The sequence below is a fragment of the Marmota marmota genome, unplaced genomic scaffold (assembly GCF_001458135.2).
Source record: "Marmota marmota marmota unplaced genomic scaffold, marMar, whole genome shotgun sequence".
NCBI lineage: Eukaryota > Metazoa > Chordata > Mammalia > Rodentia > Sciuridae > Marmota > Marmota marmota.
The window spans coordinates 5,519,809-5,544,877 of record NW_026000020.1 but is presented as its reverse complement, the minus strand read 5'-3'; the positions used below and the strand labels follow the sequence as shown (position 1 = coordinate 5,544,877).

The following is a 25,069-nucleotide window of genomic DNA, read 5'->3' as shown; positions in this document are numbered from 1 at the left end:
CTAGAAATAGTTGGCACTGGGCAGGGAGGTGGGGAACAGGGAAGAAATTGAGTACAAAAGCAGGGGACGTGGGAAGAGTGTAGAAGGCGAGAATTCAGCAGTTACACACACGGCCGACTGTCACAGAATTGGTTCTTTGCTCCAGAAGGACGGGGGTACTGTCTCTACAGTGGTCAAGAGATGTGAGATACAGATTCCCTCTCTGGGTGTCTTTCTCAGCCCAGGTGAGGAACCGAGGTGCTGTGGAATTTGGCCTCTGCGAACAGCATCGTTTTCTGGCCGCCTCAGGGCCAGAGGCATTCTTGTTTTCCTCAGCAGGGCAGTCCTGAGTGCTGAGGTGGGCGTCCCCAACAGTTTTAGACCAGGCGTGTAAAAGCAGCACCCAAGTAGAACTGGTGTTGAGGTTACTGGAAAGACAGTGGAGTGAGGGTCAGAGTTCAGATGGCCAGGAGGGTCAGAAGGGGCTGAGGGTGGTAGGGGAGGACAGATCAGTGGTTGGGGCTGGGCGACTAATTTACAGACACTAATTTGTAAGATCTTTTTTCTAATCAAAACTCCTTCGCTCGTGCCCAGGTGAATGGAGCGAGGCTCTTTACCCACTGCTGACCACCCTCACAGACTGCGTGGCCATGATGAGCGACAAGGCTAAGAAGGCCATGGTCTTCCTGCTCATGCAGGACAGCGCCCCCACCATCGCCTCCTACCTGAGCCTGCAGTACCGCCGCGACGTGGTCTTCTGCCAAACCGTAAGCCCTGGGAGGGCCCTGCGGGAGGTCACGGGCACTCCCACCTCAGAAGAAACAGGCCTGGGAGGCCCTCGTTCTTCTCCCATCACTGTGCCAGCGTACATGGCCATGTCTCTCCACCTGCCGTTCTCTAAGCTGGTCTAACAGACTGGATTTCAGAACGGACCACGCCTGCTCCATCCGTAGTGCAAGTTGCTCCTGAAGGGCTGGCAGTGACAGTGGGCTCTGCTCCGAGGTGGTGGCAGGCAGCACAGGCCTCCTTGCCATCTTTTTCTTTTTTCCCTCCAAAGGAATGCAGACTGTTCGCTGTCAGCGCAGTCTGTTTTCTCACTCATAAACAGCAGCACCTTCTGGCTTGTCGCAGGACTTTTTCTGATGATTTCTGTTATCTTTCAGTGAAGTGTTAGTGTCACAAGTTAAAGATGCCAGTAATCTAATTGACAGATCAGAATAGCAGCAGGGGTGGGCTGGGTCTCCAGGTCCCCGCCCTTGCTGAGGGCCTGTTTCATCCATAGACACCTTCTGCTGAGGAAGCTGAGGGCCACCTTCTTTCACTTTTGTTCTTGGTTGTGACTGACTCAGTTTCTAGAGTCGGTGCGGATCTTTGAGAAGATAGAGCCTTTCATGGGAAACTGATTCTGGGCTTCTAGAAGTTTCCAGCCCAGGAATAACCCAGGCAGGTCAGGTCAGAAACTGGGCCAAAACCTACCCACCTCTGGAGTGAAAGGTGCAGCAAGCCCCCAGTGTCACATGCCCTGCCCACCCATGGCCTCTGCCCACTATGGTCTCAGAGCCAGGGCATCCCCACCACGGCTCGAGGGACAGGAGGTGCTGCGGTGGAAACACGGGAGCTTGGCCCAGGGCTCACGCGATCCCCATGTGCCCCTCAGCTCACCGCACTCATCTGCGGCTTCATCATCAAGCTGAGGAACTGCCTGCACGACGACGGCTTCCTGCGGCAGCTCTACACCATCGGGCTGCTGGCGCAGTTCGAGAGCCTGCTGAGCACCTACGGTGAGCATGGGCCCCGGGGCAGCGGTGGTTCCAGCCTTTCTTCCCAGATATTACAGCGAACCAGACACCTTCAGAACACGTAACAGGAACCAGGTGGATGTCTGAACAGTCGCACATTCGCCCTGTCCCTGGCTATTGGTGGTGAAGATCCTTTTGGTTGAGGATGGATGGTGTTCTCTCCCCAGGCCCTTCTTCCAAGTACTTGGTTGTTTCTGAATTGTTTCTACTTAGCCCTTTATGCACTGATGCCCGTGACACAGAAGGCACTGAGAGCCCAGTTCTGCAGCCTCTAAATCACCAGGAGGAGAGTGGGGTCAAAGGGCAGGAGAGTTCAGAGTTAAGATTGACTTCCAGATCGCTCTGGGGGGGCTCTCTTCTCCTTTGATGTCTTCTGAGCCATGAAAATGGGCCCTTTTTTAAAGGTATTTGTTAGTCTCTGAAACTGTAGGACAATTAATAGGCCTCCAGCCCAGTGCACTGGAAGCTGTGGCCGTAGCAAAGCCTGCCTGCAGTTCCTCTCCATTCTGAGCTGGAGTTGCCTCCTGAGCTCTGTGTGCTTCTGTTCCCCTTTCACCATCCTGGGCTTGACCACAGAAGAGTGTGTTTCCCAGCTGTGCCTGCAGTGTGGGCATGGGGGTCAGCTGCCCTGATGACTCACAGAGCAGTGAGTCATTGGGGAAGGGGCTTAGGGAGTCCCTGTCCATGTCCGTACCCCTGAGTTCATCACCTCTCCTCTGCACAGTCTGTGGGGAGAGAGGCAGGCCCTTCTGCCTGACAGCCTCCTCCCCACCCCCCATGTTTAGGTGAGGAGCTGGCAATGCTGGAGGACATGAGCCTTGGGATCATGGACTTGAGGAATGTGACCTTTAAAGTCACACAGGCCACTTCTAATGCATCAACTGACATGCTGCCCGTCATCACAGGAAATCGGTAGAAATGTTTATTCAGAATTCTTCAATCCAGAGCACTTTTTTTCAGTTATGTTTATTTTGTGGGATGCATGCTCCCTTTGTTTTATATTTATTCTGTTTCACTGTCTTAAAAGCACTGGTCAAGGTATCCCATGTTAATTTTTCCCCCTGTAAAGGTCTGGCTGGGGGTTTGGACATCACTGAGCCAGAGGGGCTGCCCACAGGCTCACGAGGGGGATGCTTGGGGTCCCTGCTCAGCCCTCCAGTGCCTGGGTCTCACCCCTGCTCTTCCTCTCTCCGCTCTCTTCCAGCGATGGGTTTAACGTGCGGATCCCTCTGCCAGGTCCGCTGTTTGACGCCCTGCCCCGGGAGATCCAGAGTGGCATGCTGTTGCGGGTGCAGCCTGTCCTCTTCAATGTGGGCATCAACGAGCAGCAGACGCTGGCTGAGAGGTGTGTGCCACACTCCTGAGTGCCTGGAATGATCATGAGATGATGTGGAATGTGGACTTGCCCCTCTGCAGGCTCCCAGCTCATCCTCCCTTCCATCAGCCAGGATGCTTTCACACTAGCCCTGACCCAGCACTGTCATCATCTCCCCTAAGATGACCCATGCGTGGTCTCTGTTCTCAGAGATAGGTGTGGAGATGATGATGAAGATAAATGCAGGCAGTTATGGGTCCTGAGTCGGGTCACACAACATGGTCTAAGAGGGTTTGCAGAGGAGGAGGTGGGCAGTGCCTGACGTGGGCATTATTTATTTAACTGAAGTGGGCATTTTTGTTGCGCTGGGGAATCAAACCCAGGCCTTACGTGTGCTAGGCAAGTGCTCTACCACTGAGCTACAGTGCTGGCCCCTGAAGTGGGTTTTGAATATGAGTGGGTGTTACACGAGGAGGTAGAGGAGGGACCAGCTTGTCTCAGGCCAGGAAGGCTGAGCAAAGGCTGAGCAAAGGCCGGGAGAAAGCAGCATGGGGTCTGGCACAGTCTGTGGCAGGGACTGGCAGTGGCGAGGGGAAAGGCCTTTGTGCCCAACCAGGAGTCATGCCTGTGAACTCTCCTCCAGAATCCCTTGGCATTGCACATGTGGGGAGTGGAAGGAGTGAGCGAGCCTGTGTGGCATGTGGTGTGGCCTTCCACTAGTAAATGCACATCTTGCTCGTGTACCATTCGCATTCATGTGACATGAGTGTTTTAACTTAAAAAGACATCTTAAAGTACTTGCTATTAAAGGAATTCAGTCTCCAGGATGAAGGCCCTTTGGTACCTAGTGGTCAGCATCTATGGACCCTACGTCTGGGTCACCCCCACTTAGCAAGTGTGCTCTGCCATGTGGGAAATGCTGCGGGACTTGTAGTCGGGGAGGACACAATCAGATTAACATGTCAAGTGGGTCATTTTGCTGGCCATGGCTGGAAGGACACGTGAGGGACATGTGTGATGAGCTTGCTGGATAGAGGCAGGCATGGGCAGTACCATGGATCAGGGCCGCAGAGGTGGCATGCAGGTGCTCTGAGAAGGGCCTGGCTGGAGGACGACGGGGGTAGTGGAAGGACACAGCCTCTCCCCAGGCTGCGTGACAGTGAGGCAAGCAGACCAGTGACATGCTGGTTTTCAGACTGGTGTGTCAGAGAGGCAGTGTGTCCATCCTGTTCCCTGCAGATGGCGAGCTGGGCTTGGGCTGAGGCAAGGGCAGGAAGCAGACCCCTCTGAGGCCAGAGTACAGAGGCAAAGGAGCCCACCTCCGGGAGAGTGGGCCTCTCACAGGGACCCCAGCTGCAGGTGTCCAGGAATGTTCCCTGCACCCAGCAGCTGTTGAGCCATTTCTGGAAATGCTGAAGCAGGGCCAGCTGATGCAGCAGAGGGCAAAGTGGAGGAGGAGAGACGGGGGACAGGGAGGAGGTGGAGGTGCAGGGTCTTGGCTTGGCTCCTTCATTTGTGCCTGGTGCACTGGCCCACCGTGCTTACTTATGAGCTGTGGAAAGAGTTCACAGAGAAGGGAGTCAGCAGGCCCAGGGGTGGGTGACCCCAGAGAGAGCAGGTAGAGAGAGGAAAACAGAGCCCATCACAGGCTCGAGAGGTAGGTGGGCTGTGACCCACGAGAGGGAGACCTGCCCTCAGAGAGATGTCCTACAGCCTCAAAGGGGCTGATGCTCAGGGAAGACACAGCAGGGAAGTGGCAGGGTGAGCTGGGGACGCCAGGTCTCGGCCTTCAGAGCCCACAGTTCTTAATGACTGCCTTCTCGCAAGTGGCGTTCCCTCCCTCTTCCCCAAGGCATTGGGCACAAATGTGCTTGCAGCATGCGGTGGACTCAGGCGACCCTTTGTGACCAGGAGATAGCAAGGGCCTCGGGTAGCCCAGAGAACAGTGTCCCACGGCAGACCCAGAGTGACTTCAGATCAGAGTACAGGGCTGTCCTCACTCCACAGCCACACCTCACTGCCATCCCCTCTCCTAACTTCTGGGGCAGGAAGGCACAAGGACTCTGCACTGAACAGCTGTGCCCACATCACACAAAGCAGGCCTTTGAGTCCTTGGGTTTGGCACAGGTCAGGTTCTAATAACCTCCTAGTCACAAAACTGTTCCTGCCCACAAACTGTATTAAATTGGTCACCAGCATTATAGAGATGACTTCATGCTCAGAAGGAGGAGAGTGGCTCAGAATTTAGATGTGAGCAAGGAATGTTAGAAAGAATCAATGTGTTCACATTCATGCAATTCTGCATGTTTTTGAAAAAAGTAACATGAGCCAACTAATGGTGTTCCCTTAACCTCCCAAGGTTTGGTGATACCTCTTTACAGGAAGTTATCAACGTGGAGAGTTTGGTGCGATTAAATTCCTACTTTGAACAGTTCAAGGAAGTTTTGCCTGAGGATTGTGAGTATTCCTTCACTCGTATGGGCCCTGCCTCTTGCCATTTCACCACTTTGGATGTCTGAGTTCTCTCTGCTTATTGACCTTCCTGATACCACCAGGCTCACCTCGCTGGTGTGTAGGCGGGGGCACAGAGCACAAGCGTGCGCATGCTAAGCTGTTCCTTCCTTACCTGTCACATACATGGCAGCCTGTTCACCTGGCTGGAAGCTCGGATCCCACCCACTGGTAATGCAGTCTCCTGGTACTGCAGCCGCTGTGTCTCTCTTCCAGTGTGTATGACGTGGGGCTTTCCCACACACTGTCAGAAGCACTGACACTAATGACTACATTTGGTGGTAGACACTGTGCACCTGCTGGGAGAGCATGAGGGACTCAGGACTCATCCCCCTCAGCCCAGGGGATCTGTTTGAGCTGCCCACACACCTTCCTCCATGGTACTTAGAAAGTAAGGTGCTGGCAAGATACTCCTTGCTGGGTGCTTGAGAGCAAGATGGCTCCTGTTGTAGCGTCCCCTGGAGGTAAGTTCTGCTGAGGACAGCTCTCTCTGCTCCCAGTGAAGAGAGGGCTACAGAGAAGGCTCTGGCAACTCAGAACTCAGGAACCCAGGGCACAGTACAACTTTTACATGCGAGAGTCTCCTGAATTCAGTCCAGCTGACTCACTGAGCACATGCTATGCGTGAGGCATGTCAAGACCCGAGAGTGTGTGTGACCTGCACCTGTCTGAAGTGCACTGCTGCTCATGCAGCACTCCTCCAGCCATGGGCTCCCTCGCTGGACTAAAGGAGACCTGTCCTGCCCTGGAGGTGGGCCAGATTCCTCTAATGGGGCCCAGAGAGGGGAGAACACATGGGCTGGGAAGATGCCAGCTCCAGTTGCTTTCTGTTGGAAGGCTGAGTGGGTCTTGGAGTTGGGAAATGGTAGTAAATCAGTGAACATTCCCCTGCACACAGTTCTCTACTGAGTCCACAGCAGCCCTGAAAAGTCCATATTAGTGCCTATGTCCAGATGAAGAAAGGGTGCCAGGCCCTGATTCCCATGTGCCTGGGCAGTGAAGGATGCCACCCTGTTAGGAGGGACTGTGGCCAGGGACCACCTTGGGACCAGCTGGAGGCATGTGTATTTGCTGGGTGGTGCTCAGGTGGGAAGCAGGGTTGGGGACAGCTGGTTCACCATGTGCTGATTGGATTGGAGGACACAGGTGGCTGGTAGCCTGGGAGACTGGGAGATATCAGCTGAGATCACATTTTGCTCTCTTTAGTCTTACCTGGTACCGTGATGGGTGTGCACAGAGGAGGAAGTATTTAGGGAGGTTTCAGACTGAGCATCTGTTCCACAGGGAGTATTTGAAGCCAGCACCTCAGAGCGAGAGAGGAACATAGTGCATAAGGAGAGACAGAGTCTGGCGCTGGGTGAAGATTGCAGAGACAGCAGCAGCAGGAATGACGTCCCCACAGGGAGGAGAGGTGGGAGGGCAGGGACGAGCCACGCTCAGGCCCTGGCTGGGTGTGTGACCTGGGCATATGGCCCATGGGAAGTACAGATTGGAACCCCAGTGAAGCCCTTTGGCTGAGCTCACTGAGAGGCCCGATGAGGACAGGTCTGGGAATGGGCCTGGAGGAAGCCACGTGCTCCAATATCAATGGGGAACAAGGGGTTCCACAGGACGGCCAGATAGGGAGGGCAAGAGGGTGCAGGTAGGCTCTGGACTGGTGGACAGGAGTCCCTGGTGACCTCTCAGGACAGTCAGAATGGTGAGGAGTGGTCTGGGGGATCATGTGGATGGTGACATGGTGATGCCTTGGAATGGACCCCTCTGTCCCAAAGATTGGCAGTGCCTGGAAAGACAAGGGCGGGGGGGGGGTTGGAAACACCTCTGCAGCTTCCTGGATGTTGGCACTGTGCTTGACACCTGAGGAAGGAACTTGAGAATGGCTGGAAGACGTGAGAGGATGACAGCCATAGACCAAGGTCCTGGAGAGCCCAGTTAGAGGTGCCCTGGGAAGTAGGGAAGGAGAGAGAGGTGTGGGTGGAATGGAGGAAATGCCTGAGTTCAGGTGGAGTAGCCTGAGTCTCCCCAAACTGCAGGAACACCAGGAAAGGGAGCACAGGACCTTGAGAAGGCGGTGTGGCCCAGATCCCCATGGTAATCCCAACGCGCCGCAGCCAGGGTCAGATGGAGCTAAGTGCAGGGACCCTCCAGGCACTCAGCTGCGGCGGTCACTAAGGCAGAGAGTGGCTCAACCCAGTTGCTGAGGCGCCCTCATGGTTTTCAGCAGTGCTCACAGTTTGAAAAAATGATAGATCCATCAGGTCCTCGCCATGTCTGGCCCTCTTCCCCTGCTCTATGTGGATTATCTAATCTGATCCTCACAGCAGCCCTGGGAGGTGGGTGCTGCTCTGGCGTGCACCTAGAGATGAGGACCTGAGGAAGGAGGGTGAGTCTCCCAGGAGCCATGTCAAGCCAGGTAGCATCTTACCCTGTCTGTCATAGGGACTGGGGATAGGCCATGGACTAGGGGTTCAGCACATCAGCCAGGAAACCAAGACAGTCAGCGGGGAGGAGAGACCAAGGCCACCCAAGGCTGGGCAGCAGGTGGGAGCAGATAGCTTGGTCTTAGGAAGGGGAGCTCTGTGTTTTGGAGAGTTGGCAGTGTGGTGTTGCTGAGGCCCCAGAGATGTTAAAGTGGACTGAAGAAGAAAGCCAGGGTGGGGTGCACAGGAGCAGGGCAGGAAGCTGGGGAGCATTGCCCAGGTACCCTTTTGTTTCAGAGAGAATCATGATCGGGAAGGCTGATGCTGGAGCCCCTGCAGCCCAATGTCCCCCAAGCCCTTGTGGTTTGCTGGTGGGCAGCTGTTCACTGGGAGGCCAGGCGGAGGCTGCAGCTGCTCGTGGGGGGTGATTATGGCCAGCCTTATCTTCTGGGCTTCTAAGGCCTCTGTCCTAGACAGAGCTCTCACAGGCAGGAGGCTTCTTCCTGTTTCTCTGGTTCTGCCCAATGCCCTAAAGGAAACAATCAGCAAAGGATCCTGGTCCCCTGGGGTGTGGTGAGAGCTGTGTGGGTATGGAGGGGTTAGATCCTGGAGGCCATGGACTTGGTTGATTACTCAGGCTCTGTTGATCTGAGGCTCTGCTGACCTGAAGCTCTGCTGTTTGTCTTTGGTAATCCCAATGGTGAAGATCCTAGAGGGCCTTCAGGAATGGTTGCAGTTTCCTTGATTTTTGTCTGTCTCAGGCTGCTTAGGTGAGGCCATCTGACAGGTCTTTGGGTTCAGGGGGCCTTGGAAGGGACTGCCGTGGTGGGAGGGGAGGCTGTTAGAGCAAGGAGAGGCTCCTAGGTCTTTCAGAAATGTGTTCCTCCAGGTGTGGGTGGAGGTCCCCTGGGGAAGGCTGCACATTCCAGACTCCCCCAGGGTTTCCAGGCTGCGCAGTGGTCTGTACACCCTGGCTCAGAGGTTCTCCGTCCTTGGCAGAGGTTCTGGAGACTACCTGGACCATCCTCACTCCTTCCTAACCACCTCCCTTGGAAGAGGTACCAGGGCCATAGTACCCCATAGTTCCTTAGCTTCTGCTCCCTAGCCCCTTGGGAGAGCTCAGAGGAGACACTAATGAAGACACTTTTGAAGGTGACACTAATGTCACAGGGAAAGAAATCAAGGGCTTGCCATGTCCAGTTGCTCGGCACCTCCCTCCCTTCTTCTTTGGCTCTGAATTGGTCATTTTCCCACGTCCTTGGCAGCAGCACCCTTGGTATGGCTCCCACAGACTCCTCTTACTTTCCAGGTCTACCTCGATCCCGAAGTCAGACCTGTCTGCCAGAACTGCTGCGGTTTCTGGGTCAGAACGTCCATGCCCGGAAGAATAAGAACGTGGACATCCTCTGGCAAGCTGCCGAGGTACTTGCTGTGATAGGGAAGCGGTTATAGCCACGCCTGCTACCAAGCGTCATAGCAAAAATAATGACAGTGGGAATCTGAACCAGGGTGGAGAGAGCAGATTCCTCCCTAAGGATACAAAGAAAGTAACTGAACGTGCTCTGAGACTCTGGGAAATGCTGAACGTTGCCTTTGAGTTGGTTGCATTAGGGCTGCCAGGACACTGATAAGCTTGAGCCAGTCTGTCCTGGGGGCATGGAGCCAGGCTAGTGGCAGGCAGCACCTTCAGAAGCCTACACAGTGCATACCAGCTCAACCTCACCGCCTCCTTTGGCTTGTGATGGGTTTGAAGAGAGACTGTGATGGACTCTCAGCTCTCTTTAAACAGTCCTTGCCTGTATTGCCATTCTGATCGCAATTCTCCAAGTACTTACACTGCAAATATGTTTTCATAACTTTACTTGTGGAGTTCCAAGTCACTGCTTTGGGTCTAGGTCTCAGAGCAGTTTCCTACTTAGTCACTCAATTCACTTCTGATGAGGTTGTGAGTTTAATTCAGGTTGTGGCAGCATAACCCGCCCAGCCCTGGAGCTCAGCGGGAGGTACCAAGTTTCCCAGAGCTTCTCTTCTCTGGATCGTATTTCTTTTCATTTCTGTATATGAGCAGAGTCTCTGGCTAAAGAGCTGGAATACCTTGAGTCAGGTGTGACCCTTCAGTTCATAGAAGGGAGACTTGGCCAGAGCTCAAGGGCTGGCTGATGGCCCTCTGGGCTAGCAGCCTGGCACTGCAGGTGCATTGTGGGCACGCACACCAGCTCTGGATGCACCGCCTCTCCAAGTGCCATTTAAATGGTTTTGGAGTCTATTTAGAGTTCCAGCTTATGCCTCATATTTGAGTCATGAAGTCAACAATCTATAGGATGTAGTGAGCTCACCAAGTTCAAGTTCATCCTTACTTCATCAATTATGACTTCAAAATTTGTGTTTTACCCTTGCTAGTTTTGGGTCACTTTGGTCTTTTTTTTTTTTTTTTTAATCTTAAAAGAAGCCTTTTTTCCTGATTGTCTCATCTGAACCAGGACCTTGACTATTTGCCTTTCTCTGAACATGTTTCTTAAGGCTTCACTGTTTTTATGTCAAGTGGTTTTGCGGGCTTGAGAGGCAGGGGCAGCACTGTTTTCAGGACAGTCAATGATAATTCTAATATTTTTCTGGATTTCAACAGGTAACTGAGAGCCCACCATTGTATAGCTTAGGTGATCTTTCACTAAATGCCAGACCTGCTCTCACAGTACGGTATCTGGTACAGGGTCACAGGCCCTTATCTAAACTTCTTGTGACCAGATATTTTGAAATGCACAGATTTTTCAGATTTTAGGGCAGTAATACGGTGCAAAGTTGTATACACATGTATAATATACCTAATACATATGTGCATATAAATACAGCCATCCAATGGCACTGTGAGGGATCAGTTCTAGGGCCCCTTGCAGATACCAAAATCCAAGGATGCTCTGCTGAGTCTCTATATAATATAAAGGGTGTAGGATTTGCATAGAACCTGCACACATCCTCCTGTGCTCTTTGAATCATCTCTAGGTGACTTATGACACTGAGTACAGTGTGAACACTGTGCAGATGGTCACGACCAGGAAAAAAGTCTTCATGTTCAGTACAGAGGCAGTTTTTCTTTTGGTATTTTTGATTTGCAGTTGATTGACTCCTCAGATGCAGAACCCGTGTATATAAGGGCCCACTGTGCCTTATTGTTCTTGGGAGAGTCTGGGGCAGCCCCATAGAATCATTTATATTTCCTCATTGAGAAGTATGAATATTCATATAAAAAGTATAAATACTCTCATCAGCTCAGGTCTGATTGTACTGCTAAGAGAGTCTGCCATAAACTTAGAAAGAAAAAAAGCCTCTTTCCTCTTTTAAAGCTGACTGGACTTGGGGATGTGAACTTAGGACTATATCTACTGGTGCAAAGGAAGTGCCCTCAGTGTTCTTCCCACTGGGAGAAGAGGTGCAGAGTGACCTGTCCCAGTCTGGGGCTGCCATGCTCCACCCACGTGACTGAGCAGTCTGGGAGGGATCTGTTGGTGTCTGACCCTGTGCCCAGGACCCTGAGGGAGGTGGGAGTGGAGAAGGGCCTGTGGTTGGAAGTGGCTTCTCTGGGCTGTTCCCCTCTGTGTGGGTAAAGGAGAGCTGAGACCAATGGGTCTGTCCCTGCCTTCCTGAGGCCTGGAGACCTGGCCAGGAACAAGAGACCCTGTGAGTGGCTCTGGCCTCCCCTGTGTGGTCATCTTCAATGCTTTCTCTGCTTGGGGGCTGGCAGTAAAGGGCTAGACGTGCCAGGAAGGTCCCAGGATGGCTTGGAAGGGGACAGCTGGGAGGGTCGAAGAAGAGCAGTAATACTGCAAGAGGGAGGAAAGCTGGGCTTGGGAGGCGTGTCCCATGGGAGAGGACAGGAAGAAAGCACTCAAGGAACAGGAAGACACCATGAAGACAGAGCCTTGGGGCAGCAGGGCCTCCAAGCAGCGCCTGTTTGCAGGTGACTTGGTTCCTGTTGCTGGGACTGGGCATGGAGCTACCCTGCCAGGCTTGTGGGGAGCCCCCTTGGGAGCAGATATGCTCCCCTTTGCAGTGTCCCCTCCTCAGCACAGCCTGCTTCCTGTTGGCAGATCTGCCGCCGCCTTAACGGGGTCCGGTTCACCAGCTGCAAGAGTGCCAAGGACCGCACGGCCATGTCAGTGACGCTGGAGCAGTGCCTGATCCTGCAGCACGAGCACGGCATGGCCCCGCAGGTCTTCACGCAGGCCCTGGAGTGCATGCGCAGGTGAGTGCCGCTGCGGGCTGCTTGCCCGCCCTTCCCCGTGTAAGCTGCAGATGAGCCGCGCCTGGCCGGGCCCGCACTCACGGACACCTACTAGAGTTTGACCATTGGTCAAACCATTGGCCCTGTCAAATTCAGGCAGCATTCTTGTTCTCATAAGTTGATGGGGAGGAGCTGCCGTCTTCCTGAGCAGGACTGCACTGAAATGCAGAAGGGCGGGCAATTAAGGAGGAGGGACACCTGTGGCATCCCCAGGCCACATGCCTGACTGTGGGTGGGTCTTGGGGCCTGTGCTTTCTCTGCAGGCCTCTTCTGTTTCTGTAGGGGACCCTGTGCGTGGCTCTGGCCTCCGAGTGGGTCATCTTCAGTGCCTTCCATATGTACATTATGTGTTTCCAAACTTGGGTGAAGAGACACGTCTGCAGGTTGCACTGGTTTGCTCTGCTTCCTCTTGAGCAGTGGGCACAGTTTGCTTTTATGAGCAAAGTGTCCAGTGAGTGTTTTATGGTGACAGTTGTCAGTGTGTCCTGGCCACGTCCCCCTAATGACGTCCTGATTCTGAGGCAGCAGGCGTATTTGCAGAATGAAACCCAGAACTCAGACTGTCCACTGTTGATCGATGCCTTGTTTCAAGCACTGCTGGGCAGCCCTACCTCACATACCAAAAGAAAGGATAAGAAACCTGGCTTTCCTGTCTCCTTCGATGTAGTCACCAATGCTGTTAAAGTCTCGTTTCCAACGGTCACTTCTACTGAGTGTTCTGTATCATTTGTCCTCTCACCAAATTCTTTAAAGTGTTCGATTCTCTTATCCTTTCTGTATGTTTCTGACATTTGACCTTCTCACAATAATGCACAAAAGTGATGCATGAGCTCTTGCCTCTTGAGGACAGCATTTTGTAAAAATGGCATCATTTTGTCTAAGTTCATCTAAGCCTCTGTTAAGGTCAGTCCATCTCTCCATCCCTTGCCCCTCAATGGAGAAGCAGTGGAGATTCAGAAAACCCCTGCTTGGGAGCACTTTAAAAAAAATTAAAAAAAAATTTTTTTGATCAAGGACATGTGTTCAGGAGCTTCAGGGTCCTTCAGGCTCCACGTCCATCCAAGGCGACCTGGTGCTACAGCCTGGTAGCCATCCCGCACTCAAGGAGCTGTGGGGTGCGGGGAGAGGGCACAGGAGCTGGAGTCCTCTGCCAGTGGAAAGGCAAGGGAGAGCCAGACAGGGGCCCTGTGCTGTGGAGGCCAAGCCCAGGTCAGGTCTACTGAGTAGGTCGTTACAGCCCCAAATTAGGCCTGTTGCTCTCCAGTTTTGAGCTTGTGAACAATTTCAACAAAACCAACAATCCATTCTGACTACATCTGAGCATCAGGGTCTCAGGAGACCAGGGAAAAAGTGACCCCAGAGAGAGACCCAGTTTAACTTAAGGGCCTGCCAAGCCCTATACCTGGGAGGGCCACCCCGCCCACCCCAAGGCCACTTGGGGCTTTTCGTGCAGGACAGCTATTTTATTTTTGGTTTTTGTGCTGGGGATTCAACCCAGGACTTCAAGCACACTAATAAGCATACACTATACCACTGAGCTACATCCCCAGACCAGGATAGCTATCACAAACTTTAAGCACACTAATAAGCATATATGCTGTACCACTGAGCTACATCCCCAGACCAGGATAGCTATCACAACTATTACAGCACACAAAGTAATTTCTATAACTCTTAATCACATAAGTAATTGATAGTCCTAATAGGAAAATTAGAAAACACAAACACACAGCCTGCAGAACCCTCTATACCTACTATTAAACAATAGCCATGTTAACAACTGAGATACATTCTTTAGGATGGATGGATGGATGGATGGATACATACATACATACATGCGGGTGTGAGCTGGTTAATGCATACCTTGGTTAATTAGTCCCTGAGTAACACATAAGCCAAATACACTCATATGCACAAACAAATGCAGTTATATGCACAGTCTCCCCACTTTTTGTGGCATAAATAACTCTACCGGGGCCCATTCAAGCCTTGAGTGTGGTACCTGTGACCACAGAGCTGGGAGGAGAGACACACACTCAGTTCTTGGAGCCTTGGGAGTGTACAGCACACACCAGTGGTGTTGCTCTGTGCCCACTGGGGCTGGAACCCTTNTTTTTTTTTTTTTTTTTTTTTTTTTGGGCTGGGGATTGAACCTGGGGGAACTTAACCACAAAGCCTCATCCCCACCCCCTTTTTTATATTTTATTTTAAGATAAGGTCTTGCTAAGTTGCTGAGGCTGGTCTTGAGCTTTGCAATCCCCCTGCTTCAGCCTCATGAGTCAGGTGTTACAGGCCTGGCCACCACCCCTGACTATAGACTACTTTTTTTCATTTAATTATTGTGAGCATTCTTTTCAGGTTAATAAATATAGATCTTATCCCTTTTGACACATCATGATAAATCTAATTTTTTATTGACTATTTAAGCTGCTTATGATTTGACAGCATTATAAATCAATAGTGCAGTGAATGTCCTTATATATTTTCCTACCTGCATTTTCCAAGTTGATTTTAAAAAATATTTCATTGTTGATGATAGACCTTTATTTTATTTATTTATATGTGGTGCTGAGAATCAAACCCAGTGCCTCACACATGCCAGACAAGCGCTCTACCACTGAGCCACAACCCCAACCCCCAAATTGATTTTTTAGATTAAAAAGCATAAATCTTTGTGAGGATTCTCAGTAGTTTTGATACCTGTTGGCAAGTGGCTCCCAGACCAGTCATACTTCTGCCCGGGGTTGGTGCCCACCCACCACCCTCATTGAGAACTGTCATCACTGCCCTTGTTCCCAGCACTTCAGTGACTGTAGTCAGGGTGCCTCTCTCTACTCCTGAGGGGACCTGAGATCCTGAACAGAGATGGACCCTCTTCAGAGGGGATGGGTGCCACTCCTTTGACCTTCCTCTGCTTCCAGTGACAGATGTCTTTTTAAATTTTCATTTTTTTCTGAATTTTCTAAAATCTCTACAGCGAACATGTCTTACTTTAATAATTATTTAAGAAGTCTTAAAAATAAAACAGAGCGCTGACCCTGCAGTGTCTCAGGCTCTCACAGGCAGCAAGTGTCCCAGGCATTTGTTCTGAGTGACACTGCCATGCCTGACTCTGATTGCTGATCGTCCACTGTGGAGGAGACATGTACCTGTTAGCTGACTGCAAGCCTGAGTGGCTGCGTTGCTAGCTGGCATCTGGCTCTGTGATCACCAGTACCCACAGGTCACCTGAGAGCCCTGAGAAGGCAGTGACAACCTCTGTGCCCTTAAGTAGAGGGAGCTCTTTGGTTCTCTTGCTCCCTCCCTCACATTTTACTAGATGGAATAGTGTGGCATGCGAAAGTGGGATGCAGGGGGAGCAAAGCTGACACCCACTGACTCCTGGAGACTGAGGGTGGTGGCCAGCACTGTGCTTAAACGTCCAGTGACAAGCTCTCTCCAAAAAAGACCTGATCTGTAGTGTTTCCCACTTTTTGTGGCATAAATAACTCTACCGGGGCCCATTCAAGCCTTGAGTGTGGTACCTGTGACCACAGAGCTGGGAGGAGAGACACACACTCAGTTCTTGGAGCCTTGGGAGTGTACAGCACACACCAGTGGTGTTGCTCTGTGCCCACTGGGGCTGGAACCCTTACACAGCAGACCTTCCTGAGCAGCCACAGTGACCCAGCAGCCTGTACTGGCAGGAAATGAGACCACTAGCCAGTGCTGGCCGGGAGAGCATTCCCTGCCAGGACAGCACATCCCAGCAGGGCCTCCCTGGGAAGCTCAGAGGACTCAGCTTAGGAGGGGCCCTGGCCCTGGGCCTCCTCATCTCCAGATGGACGCTCCCGGCTGCCTGCTCTGCCCTGGGGCCTCTGGCTCTGTACTGTTGCTACTTGGTGGATGTGTCTGTGGCTCTGGAGTCTGGTGTCCTAGGTGCCATCTCATCTCGGTGCATTTATTTTTCATGTTTTTGGATTGAACCCAGCACCAGCACCTTGCCAGTGCTATACCCCTGAGCTACTCCTTCACCTCCAGCCCCCGGTACATTTCTTCTTTAGCACAAAAGGGGGAAAGATAAAATTTCTAGCGTGGTATTGGACTTCCTTCTCAGGAGTTAGCACATAAAACAGATGTGTGCAAACTGGAGGCACCATCGCTCAGGCTCTGCCACTGCTTCGCCTGCGACAGGGTGGGTCTGGGGAGGACGCTCCTTTGGAACCTTGGGTAAATGGTTTTTGTTTGTGTAGTTAACCAAGAGGCAGCTTTGGCCTGCTGTGTCGTGCCAGCTGATGCTCAGGCATCTGTGAGAAGGTCAACCCCCATGGTTCTTCATGTTCAGCTTGCGTCTCAGAAATGCCCGTCTGCAGCATGTGGGGCATGGTGGGCGGCATGGAGCTGTGCTTGGCCAACCGAGAGAGGGTGAACATGGAAAACCATTGTTTCAACCTACATGTGTTTATTTTCAGTAAACTGCAGTATTTTTTCTTATTTTCACTTCTCTTTCTCTCCTTTCTTTTCCCGTAACTGTGCTGGTTTTGTTTGGTCCTCCTTTCATCCCCTCTCTGATATCATTTTTTCTTTTTGTTGTGGCTCCATTCCATTGTTTCCTTTTGTTTTATATTTTGGTTCTCCTCTTTTTTTCCATACTTTTGGGTAAAATCCATCGCACGTGTCTCTTTTTTCTTTCGTCCTTTCCTTTTTTCTTTTCCTTTCTCCCAAACTTTTTCCTTTTCACAGCATTGGAACACGGGAGGTAGTCACCCAGAAGAACTTGAGCGGCCTGGTGCCCATCCGAGACTTAAGGCTAGACCCCAGCCTCCTCTGTTCCATTCCTTTATTAGCTCTGAGCCCCAATTTACTGATTGTGTGGCTCTTTCTGAGCATAGCATACCTGGTGACCAAATTGCGTTGCAAATGAATATCATTATGAAAAATTAATAAGTCACAAGAAAAACAAAAGTGCCCGAATATGTCCAGCCACCGAGTACCTAAATGGACAGAAGGAAGGTGTCAGAGCGTGGTCTGCCAAGAAATATCTCATGCCTTACAGTTTGACGTTTTGTCTTCTCAACTGTAAATACCTGCCAAATTATTTCATCAAGAGGACTTGTTCATTTAATCACATAGCGTCTTCAGTGCTTGTAACATGTTCTCAATGGTACCCTAACGTTCCTGCGTTAATCTAGCTGGTTTGCAATTACTTGTACCAGATCTCTTACCCTCTGATGTAAAACTATTTATTACCTGTACATCTCAATGTGCCCTATTTCCAAGAGAAAGGAGTTCTGTCTGGAAATATTTGTATATTTGATACTATTCTTTAAGTGTACTGCAAAACTTTCCTTTCCTTTTGAAGAAAAATGAAAAGACATATATAGATGCTTTATAACTGGCTCATCTAGTTAACCTATTTAATAGGACATGTACTTTCTGCTTTCATTTCAAAGCGTAGTCCCTGGATTATAGTAGCAAACAGTTTGCAGAATCCTAACATCTCCTTGCTTGTGTTTATTATTTTTGATTGGGGTAACAGGCTGTGACCACAGAACACCTTGTACCAAGTCAGGCACATGAAGATTACGTACGGCACGAGACTCAGGTTCATCTTGACTCTTTAAATTCATTAAAACTGGCTCCAAGAATTCATGCACAGAATAATAAAAGGCCATTAAAGTCATATACATTTATTTTTCTTGAGATATCATTTTTCATTTTTAAAATGATATCTTTAATTCCAAATTGAAATTCAGAAAGCTTTTCTCTCTTACTAATCAAATATGGTTAATAATGAACAAAAACTAATCAAAGGAAAACTACCAAAAAATGAAAGTCTAACTTTTGGTCAATTGTGGCAGATGGAGCTGAGAAGAGAGGTCGCTGTGGTTTCTGGTTGATTTTAACATTCAGTGTCCCTAAAACAGTATGTTCAACGTGTGGCAGGAGATTGACATCACATTTGTAAAGGTGACCACATAAATCTGGGGAAATTCCACACGCCCTGTGTAAGAAACAGTGGCTTCTCTCTTGTTCAGTTCATATCATATTGTGCTTCTGGTTTTGCTCCTCCAGCATTGGAACACTGGAGGTAGTCACTTCCCCATATGCTGTGTTTTATGAGTGGATTTCTTTTTACCACTCTGGAAAAACTGGGTTGAATTAGAGAATCTGGCTTTCCCAGAACCTTAATGCCTTGGTGCACAAAAAAAAAAAAAAAAGTTCACTACAGAAGCTGGCCTCTCTCTCCTCTCTCCAAGACTTCCAGCCATTACTCTGGGGCTTCTCTGAATTAGCATCAGCCTGGAGTTGCACACTAGGAAACACAGAAGTAGTACAAAGGCCAGAATCCAACTGATATAGTGTAAGACCATCTTTATCACAGCCACAGCCCAAGGATGCCTTTCTTTCTAGATCCCCCAGCACTGGCAGGATTCCAAGGACATGTGTCACCTCTGTCACACCATGGGAGAGTTCATTTGTCTCCTCTGGAATAAGTATGGTTCCTTGCATCCTCCAGTGAAGGTTCACTGCCTGCCAGCTGAGGGGTGGTGTTGTGCTGTAGCACACTGACACTAGTCACTAGGCAGTGTCCTGCCGGTCTGTGTTTCTCTGGAAGGTGTTTGATGCTTGCCCTCTTTTGCCTCAAGGTATGTACTTCAGCTCTCTAAGGCCATTTTATTTGCTTCATTTGAAAGTGAGAAAATGGACCCCCACAGCCTCCTGTTCCCATCTGGGCGATGCATCCTGATGCCCGTGGTGGCAGCCCATGCACACGCCTACCTCCAGGGTGGAGCTAGTGGCCGGGCGGAGAGGAGAGAGGCCCTCTGACTACACACAGCGCCCTCCCTCCCGCAGAGCCCAGGTGCTCTATGGCACCTTGCAGGGGCTCCTCTCGGAACCCCACTTCATAGCAAAGGGGAGCTGTGGCGGCCAGAGGAACCCTCTGAGGGGGCCTCCAGGACAGCAAGGCCTGATCCTCGCCAGCCATGGTGCCAGCAACACCTTACTGTCCAGCACAGGCGTGGCTGTTGGGTTAAGAGAGAGAGAGAATGGAAGGAGGGGAGGATGGGGTGTTCCGTCTCCTCCAGTCGCTTCTAGGAGCCTCCAGTCGTGGAAGACTGATCCTAGGAAGCACCATGATACCAGCCTAGGCAGGAGGGGAAGCTAGCTTGTTTTCTTTCGGGACACTCTCCTTTTATGCTGAATTTTAAATGTCACTAAGGCTTTTTGCTCATGAAATCAGGCCAAATACATTTCAAAATCTTCTCTGCTTTAGTGAGAATCAGGCCGGATGGAGCAGGGATGGGGTTTGGTTCAGGACAGAGGAGGCACTGCCATGGGTGATGCTTCAGAAGCAATCCAGTGCCGAGGCATTGAGGCATCCTAGGCGCCAGCCACCCAGACCTCGGCATTAAGTCATCCCTCTGGAATCAGAGAACCACACTCAGAAGCAGTTCCCACTGGATGGTGCCAGTTCTTTCAACTAGTGTGACTGTCACTGTTTATTCTGGGGGCTCGTTCAAGCCAAGATCTTAAAAGATGGGCATACTGTCCTTCCACAAGGCAACTCCCCATGTCTGATGTGGAATCGCTGAGGCTCTGAGGTCTCCAGATGAGTTCTGAGGTACTGATCCCTACTGGAAAGGGAGGCCAGTGGTTCCCTTAAAATTAATTGTCATGTAGGGTTTCCATCCAAATCCTTGAAAATTAATAACTTGCTGGTAGGATTTTAAAAATAACGTAGCTTCAGAATAATTAATATCTCTTGTTAAAATCCATCCCAGATCATCTCAGCATATGCAGTCCCCAGCTTTAGTGCCAGCTCATGGAACTAGCAGATCACATGGTGACCATTGACAGTATGTTACTGTCAACCAGATCAGCCACAGCAGCCAGATTTTATAAATGCAAATACTTGGGAGAAAAAATTTGATTTATAACTAAATTGAAATGACAGTATAATCTTGATTATAATTTCATGTATAATCTGTTCAGCCAGCTAAACCAGGGGTTAGCTCCTTTCACATGTAAATACAGGAGAACATAAAAGTTCCCAAATTATTCTTCCTGCTCCTCAAGGGAGTTTGGCATTTACTAGTGACAGGCAGTTTTTGAGATGTTTGTATGTTTCTATGTAAATGGAGAAGCCATATCTGAAATAGTCCATTAATGTAAGAGCTTCCAAAGGTTAACGGATATTAACTGTGTAGGAGCCTACAGCTTCTGCTTTAAATAGAATTATATTTTTCTGTGATTTCTGAATATTATACAAACATGATCATTATTTACTCTGGGGACCCTGCTCATGTGGCCCAAGTGTTCAGCTTAGATGACACACATCCAGCTGAGGGCTTGAGGCTTTGGGACAAGGAAGCACACCTGAGTCACTATGTTAGTTAAAAGAATCAGGTGGATACTTTTTAAAAAAATACTCAAGCTTATCTTTTGAATAAAAATTACTGTCTTACCAAAAACTCTTTTACATGTTCTTGATAATGAGACTGTCCTTTTCACTTACAAGGCTTGAGCAATTGCCACTGATATTTTTTTAAATGCATGACATAATGGTCTTCATACAATTTGAAGTATTTTTTTTAAATCACTGTTTCTTTGTAACTGCAAATTTTACATCTCATAAGGGGGATTTTATACTAAACTTGATAACTAGTTGATTTCATTGCCAATGTTAGAACAAGGTAACAGTACCAAGTCACACTGTGCTGTGGGAAGCCGTTTACATTCAGAATTGCTTCTGCCTATTAATTTTATGTCTGCACCAGGACCTTTCCCAGAGAATTCCCCTGAGTTCTCCCACTGAGAATGTGAGTCTGCCTTGCCCATGCATCCTCCCAGCACCATCTGTTTTGCCAGCGGGTTGCCATGACAACCTGCCATCAAGAGCAGCCTGAAGATGATTCTGGTACTGAGTTCTCTAGGGAAGAGCACTGTGGCTCCCCCTGGCACCTGAGGTGCCCACAGTGAGGGCAGTCTACCCAGAGAAGGCGGCTGGTATTACCAGGTGACCTCAGTGGGGTCACTCCGCCACAGCCCCAGCCCCAATAGCCGGGCAGTGCATGGCCCGTGGGGTCCCTTTACCCTAGAACAGCTGGCCCCTAGGTGGAGGTGGGTGTCAGGACAGCCTTCTTAGCCAGATGGCTTTGCTACATACTGGATTGATTCTGCAGGGAAAATCAGCATGTTGCATTTGATATGATTACGACTGTTGTTAACATGCAGAAGTGTAGCTCGTTAAAGACTTTGGTAAGAGGAGGAGGAGTTCTTGTCCCATTTAATTTGCTATGTGATACAGCCTTTGAACCAGATAACTAGGCTTGAGATACAGGATGAGATATTAACTTAAAAATAATTGCTTCCATTTGGGTACAGCACTGCATTAGAAATGCAAAACTCCCAGCCCCTTTCAGCATGTATCCATCTCTGTGCTTCTTAGTTGCCTCGTTCAGAAACCCGCCATCTTCTGTGTGTATTTGTCGTAGACGAGTCCGGCACCCATTTAAATTAACTTTTTTTTAATGCTATGAAAATGATTCATTTCATCTTAGTTTAAGTCTTTTCTTTTTTCCTTTTTTACTGCTGTCATTTCTTGTGCTTGTTTTTTTCCTCAGTGAGGGTTGTCGGAGAGAAAATACAATGAAGAATGTTGGAAGTCGCAAATATGCATTTAATTCCCTGCAGCTGAAGGCTTTCCCCAGGCATTACAGGCCTCCCGAAGGGACTTACGGCAAAGTTGAGACGTGAGCACGGTGTCCTCTCAATAGCTGTTACAGGATAAATGTGGGTACCCTCTAGTGTTACACACGAATTCTTCAAGAAGACCTGAAGGATTGGTTTTCATTTTTGTGTTTTTAAAATATTTCACTAAAGAGTCTACGGAGCATGTTTTTTCCGTTGGAGTCCATAGGAGGTAATGTGTGGCTCAGTAGTGGGGATAGTGACCAGCACCCAGTTAATTAGCCTCCAGCTGTCACCACCTGGCAGGCGTCCACAGCTACCTGTAAGCCTCCAGCTAGGTTTGTCTGGAATGCCAGAAGACTTTTTCAGATGCCCATGTAGGCACTGCTCACCTAACTTATTTTTCTACTGAGTAACTTAGAAGTGAGCACTGAATTATAGTCTACTTTTAAAAAAATCTGAATGTAAAACAGTAAAACAATCAGACCCCAGGCAGAAAAATAAATGTTAACTCATATTTTCGGGAAAAGACGCTAGTTGTTCTCATGCAGTGAGGACGGCGGCTCCAGTGAGTCACCTGTGCCACCACCACCTGGAAAACCCAGAGGCGAAAGACCAGTCAGCCCACCTGAGGTGAAACTCCATGAGGGCACCCCTGCCAGGGAGCCCACACCTCGGGCCACTCTTCTCTCCATCCCACACAAGCTCCAGAACAAGTGTCGCTTGAGACATGAAGCTAGCAGTGAGGTCCCTGTCACTGTCCCTGTTGTAGTCTCTGCTCCTAGGGCCCACAGCACACATCTCCCTTTATTACCCAACTGAGGACCTTAAACGTGGTGTGTCTGATGTCTGAGGAACAACACTCCAGTGGGGAATTGGGGACTGTAGAGTAGTGGATACCTGAATATTCTCAGATTTTGCGGGATATCCTGTAGGTCTTCTGCGAGACAATACAATCATGTCTGAATATCTGACAAAGTGTCTTACTTTTAGGTTTGCAATAATTGTTACTTTCCTCTTCTCATTCTGTTATGTAAGATGACTATTGAGAAACAGTTGAAAGTATCTCCTCAAATGAGATTTTGAAAGGGATTTATGGGCCAGGAAACTTAGGAATTTCATAGAAATTATGTCTTGTCATCTTATAAAAGGTGACGATGAGTCTTTCTGCACTTAGCAGAGTTGTTTTTCTTTAGGAGTTTATGTGTTTTATCGATTCTGTTGTTTCTTACGATTATGTTTACATGTTATTTAAGAGGCTGTAAAAGAAATATATATGGCACATATTAATGATTCTGATTCTAATGATTTGTAAACACCTTGGAAATATCTTAAGTCTAGAAGTCTAGATATATTCTTGTCTCCTTGAGAAATGTCCAGTAGAGTCACTGGGCCTGGGGCATTGAGGCACAGGCAGGACCAGTCCTTGGCAGGGACACAGAGGAGTGGGCATAAGTTAGGGTGGAACTGGGTGACCCTCTGGGCCTTTCCTACTCAGAAGTCAGGTGCTAACAGAGCTCACTGTCTCCTGGTGCCAGCGGGGAGGGAGAAGTGAGCTGGTGTGTGGAGGACACTAATGAGGGGTGCTTGTGGCTGACTGCCCCTCCCTCGATGCTAGTTCATGGTGGAGGGAGAGTGGCAGAGAAACTCTTGTCCACCAACCCCCCCACACACAGGTGGCTACTCAGCTAGCATCAGATTCTCCTCTTTAAGTGTCACTCCCTATTCAAAGGCACCCTCTCCACCATTTCATTTAATTTGTAAGTTTTTAGTTCCATTCTTTCTCATTTCAACCTTTTGAAAAACTTTGTTTTTCTTTTAATTAAATGTTACCCATATTGTTTTCTGCCCTTCTTTTTGTCCAAAGAGCATTAACTATCTGCATTTATAAAGGGACTATGGCAAATGTTGACTCATCTGTCAGCAGTTTTGCATGTGGCACCTTTATGTGAATTTTCTTCCCAAGTTCTGCTTTATGTTATGGGTCGTCATAACTCTTCAGGAGATTCAGGCATCAGGATCCTCTCTGGAGGCACTGTGCCCGGCTCCCAGGGGCATCGCTGCACAGCCAGGGTGCCAGCAGCTGGAGGAGGAGGAGCCCAGTGTTGCTGTGTGGGGCAGGCGCCATTACAGGTCACCACGCAGCAGCATTCCACCCACTGCACCTCCCCGAGCCACTTGAAAGAGAAATGTCCAGATGTGGGACAGTTGGAAATGTCACAGGGTTTCTGTTAGAGCTCCTGCAGCACAGTTGCCTTTAGTTTCCTTTGAAGATGTAAAAACATTGTATAATACAGTTTTGTCCCCACACAGTTGTATTTGCCAAGCTTAGTGCATTAAAATACTTTTATTTATTTGTTTTGGGCAGTATTAATATATAAACATACAGTTACTGTTTTATATATTCTTAGCTCATTCGAAGCCATGTATGCTGTAAATGTGCTAGTCCTTAGAATGACAATAAATCACTGACAAGAACACAGAACTTGGTCTTGCCTGACTCATTCTCCTGTGTTGAAAAGACTCGTTGTACAGGACCCTTGTTGCCGGCCACTGCATTGAGTACCACACAAGACTCATTCTTTAGTCTCATTTTCACTTAATTTGAAGCAGAGAGGCAGCAGGGTGTGGGGTTAAGAGCCTGGAAGTCAGCAGCAGACAGCCCGAGGTTCTGCTCCTCACTGGTGACTTGGAGCAGGTTTCTTGACATCTCGTGTGTGTTACGGTCACCCTCCCGCTGGCAGACATGGCTCATTGCCGTGTGACTTGCTGGAATGCAGGTGGCTCGTGGTTGCTCCCTCACCAGGATGGCTGCATGCAGCTCCATAGCTGCTTCTAGGAACACAGCTCAGGGGTCTCTCAGGTAAGCTCCCAGTAACAGAAGCATCTGCGCAAGGAGAATTTAAACTCCCAGAAAGAGAAGCCGCTGCCTTTCCCCTTTATTCTCATTCAAGCTGGAAACGACATCGTTCAATGCCTGTGTCTTGGATTAGTGGGAACATCAGACACTTTTTATACTTTCATGATGTTCATGTTTTTGCAACTCCGCTTGTCAACTCGTCTGTCTCCTGTAACAGATTTTTCACACCTG

The 25,069-nt window shown here is 49.5% G+C and overlaps 1 protein-coding gene across 19 annotated transcripts in view; it reads left to right on the top strand.

The window, feature by feature from the left end:
• The window catches only part of Inpp4a (inositol polyphosphate-4-phosphatase type I A), a 135,347-nt gene extending 110,887 nt beyond the window's left edge, over positions 1-24,460 (top strand). For 10 of the 19 annotated variants that reach the window (XM_048810302.1, XM_048810296.1, XM_048810305.1 and 7 more), the window contains 8 exons: positions 574-746; positions 1,637-1,760; positions 2,564-2,690; positions 2,983-3,123; positions 5,453-5,550; positions 9,334-9,446; positions 12,110-12,264; positions 17,026-18,606. In XM_048810302.1, the coding sequence (XP_048666259.1) occupies positions 574-746; positions 1,637-1,760; positions 2,564-2,690; positions 2,983-3,123; positions 5,453-5,550; positions 9,334-9,446; positions 12,110-12,264; positions 17,026-17,206 (1,112 nt within the window). In that variant the 3' untranslated portion in view covers positions 17,207-18,606. Of the gene's footprint in view, positions 1-573; positions 747-1,636; positions 1,761-2,563; positions 2,691-2,982; positions 3,124-5,452; positions 5,551-9,333; positions 9,447-11,365; positions 12,024-12,109; positions 12,265-17,025; positions 18,607-18,696; positions 18,933-21,911 lie in introns of those variants that run through there. The other 9 variants (XM_048810306.1, XM_048810298.1, XM_048810307.1 and 6 more) reach the window with 3 other exon arrangements.
• Positions 24,461-25,069: the final 609 nt, after the last annotated feature.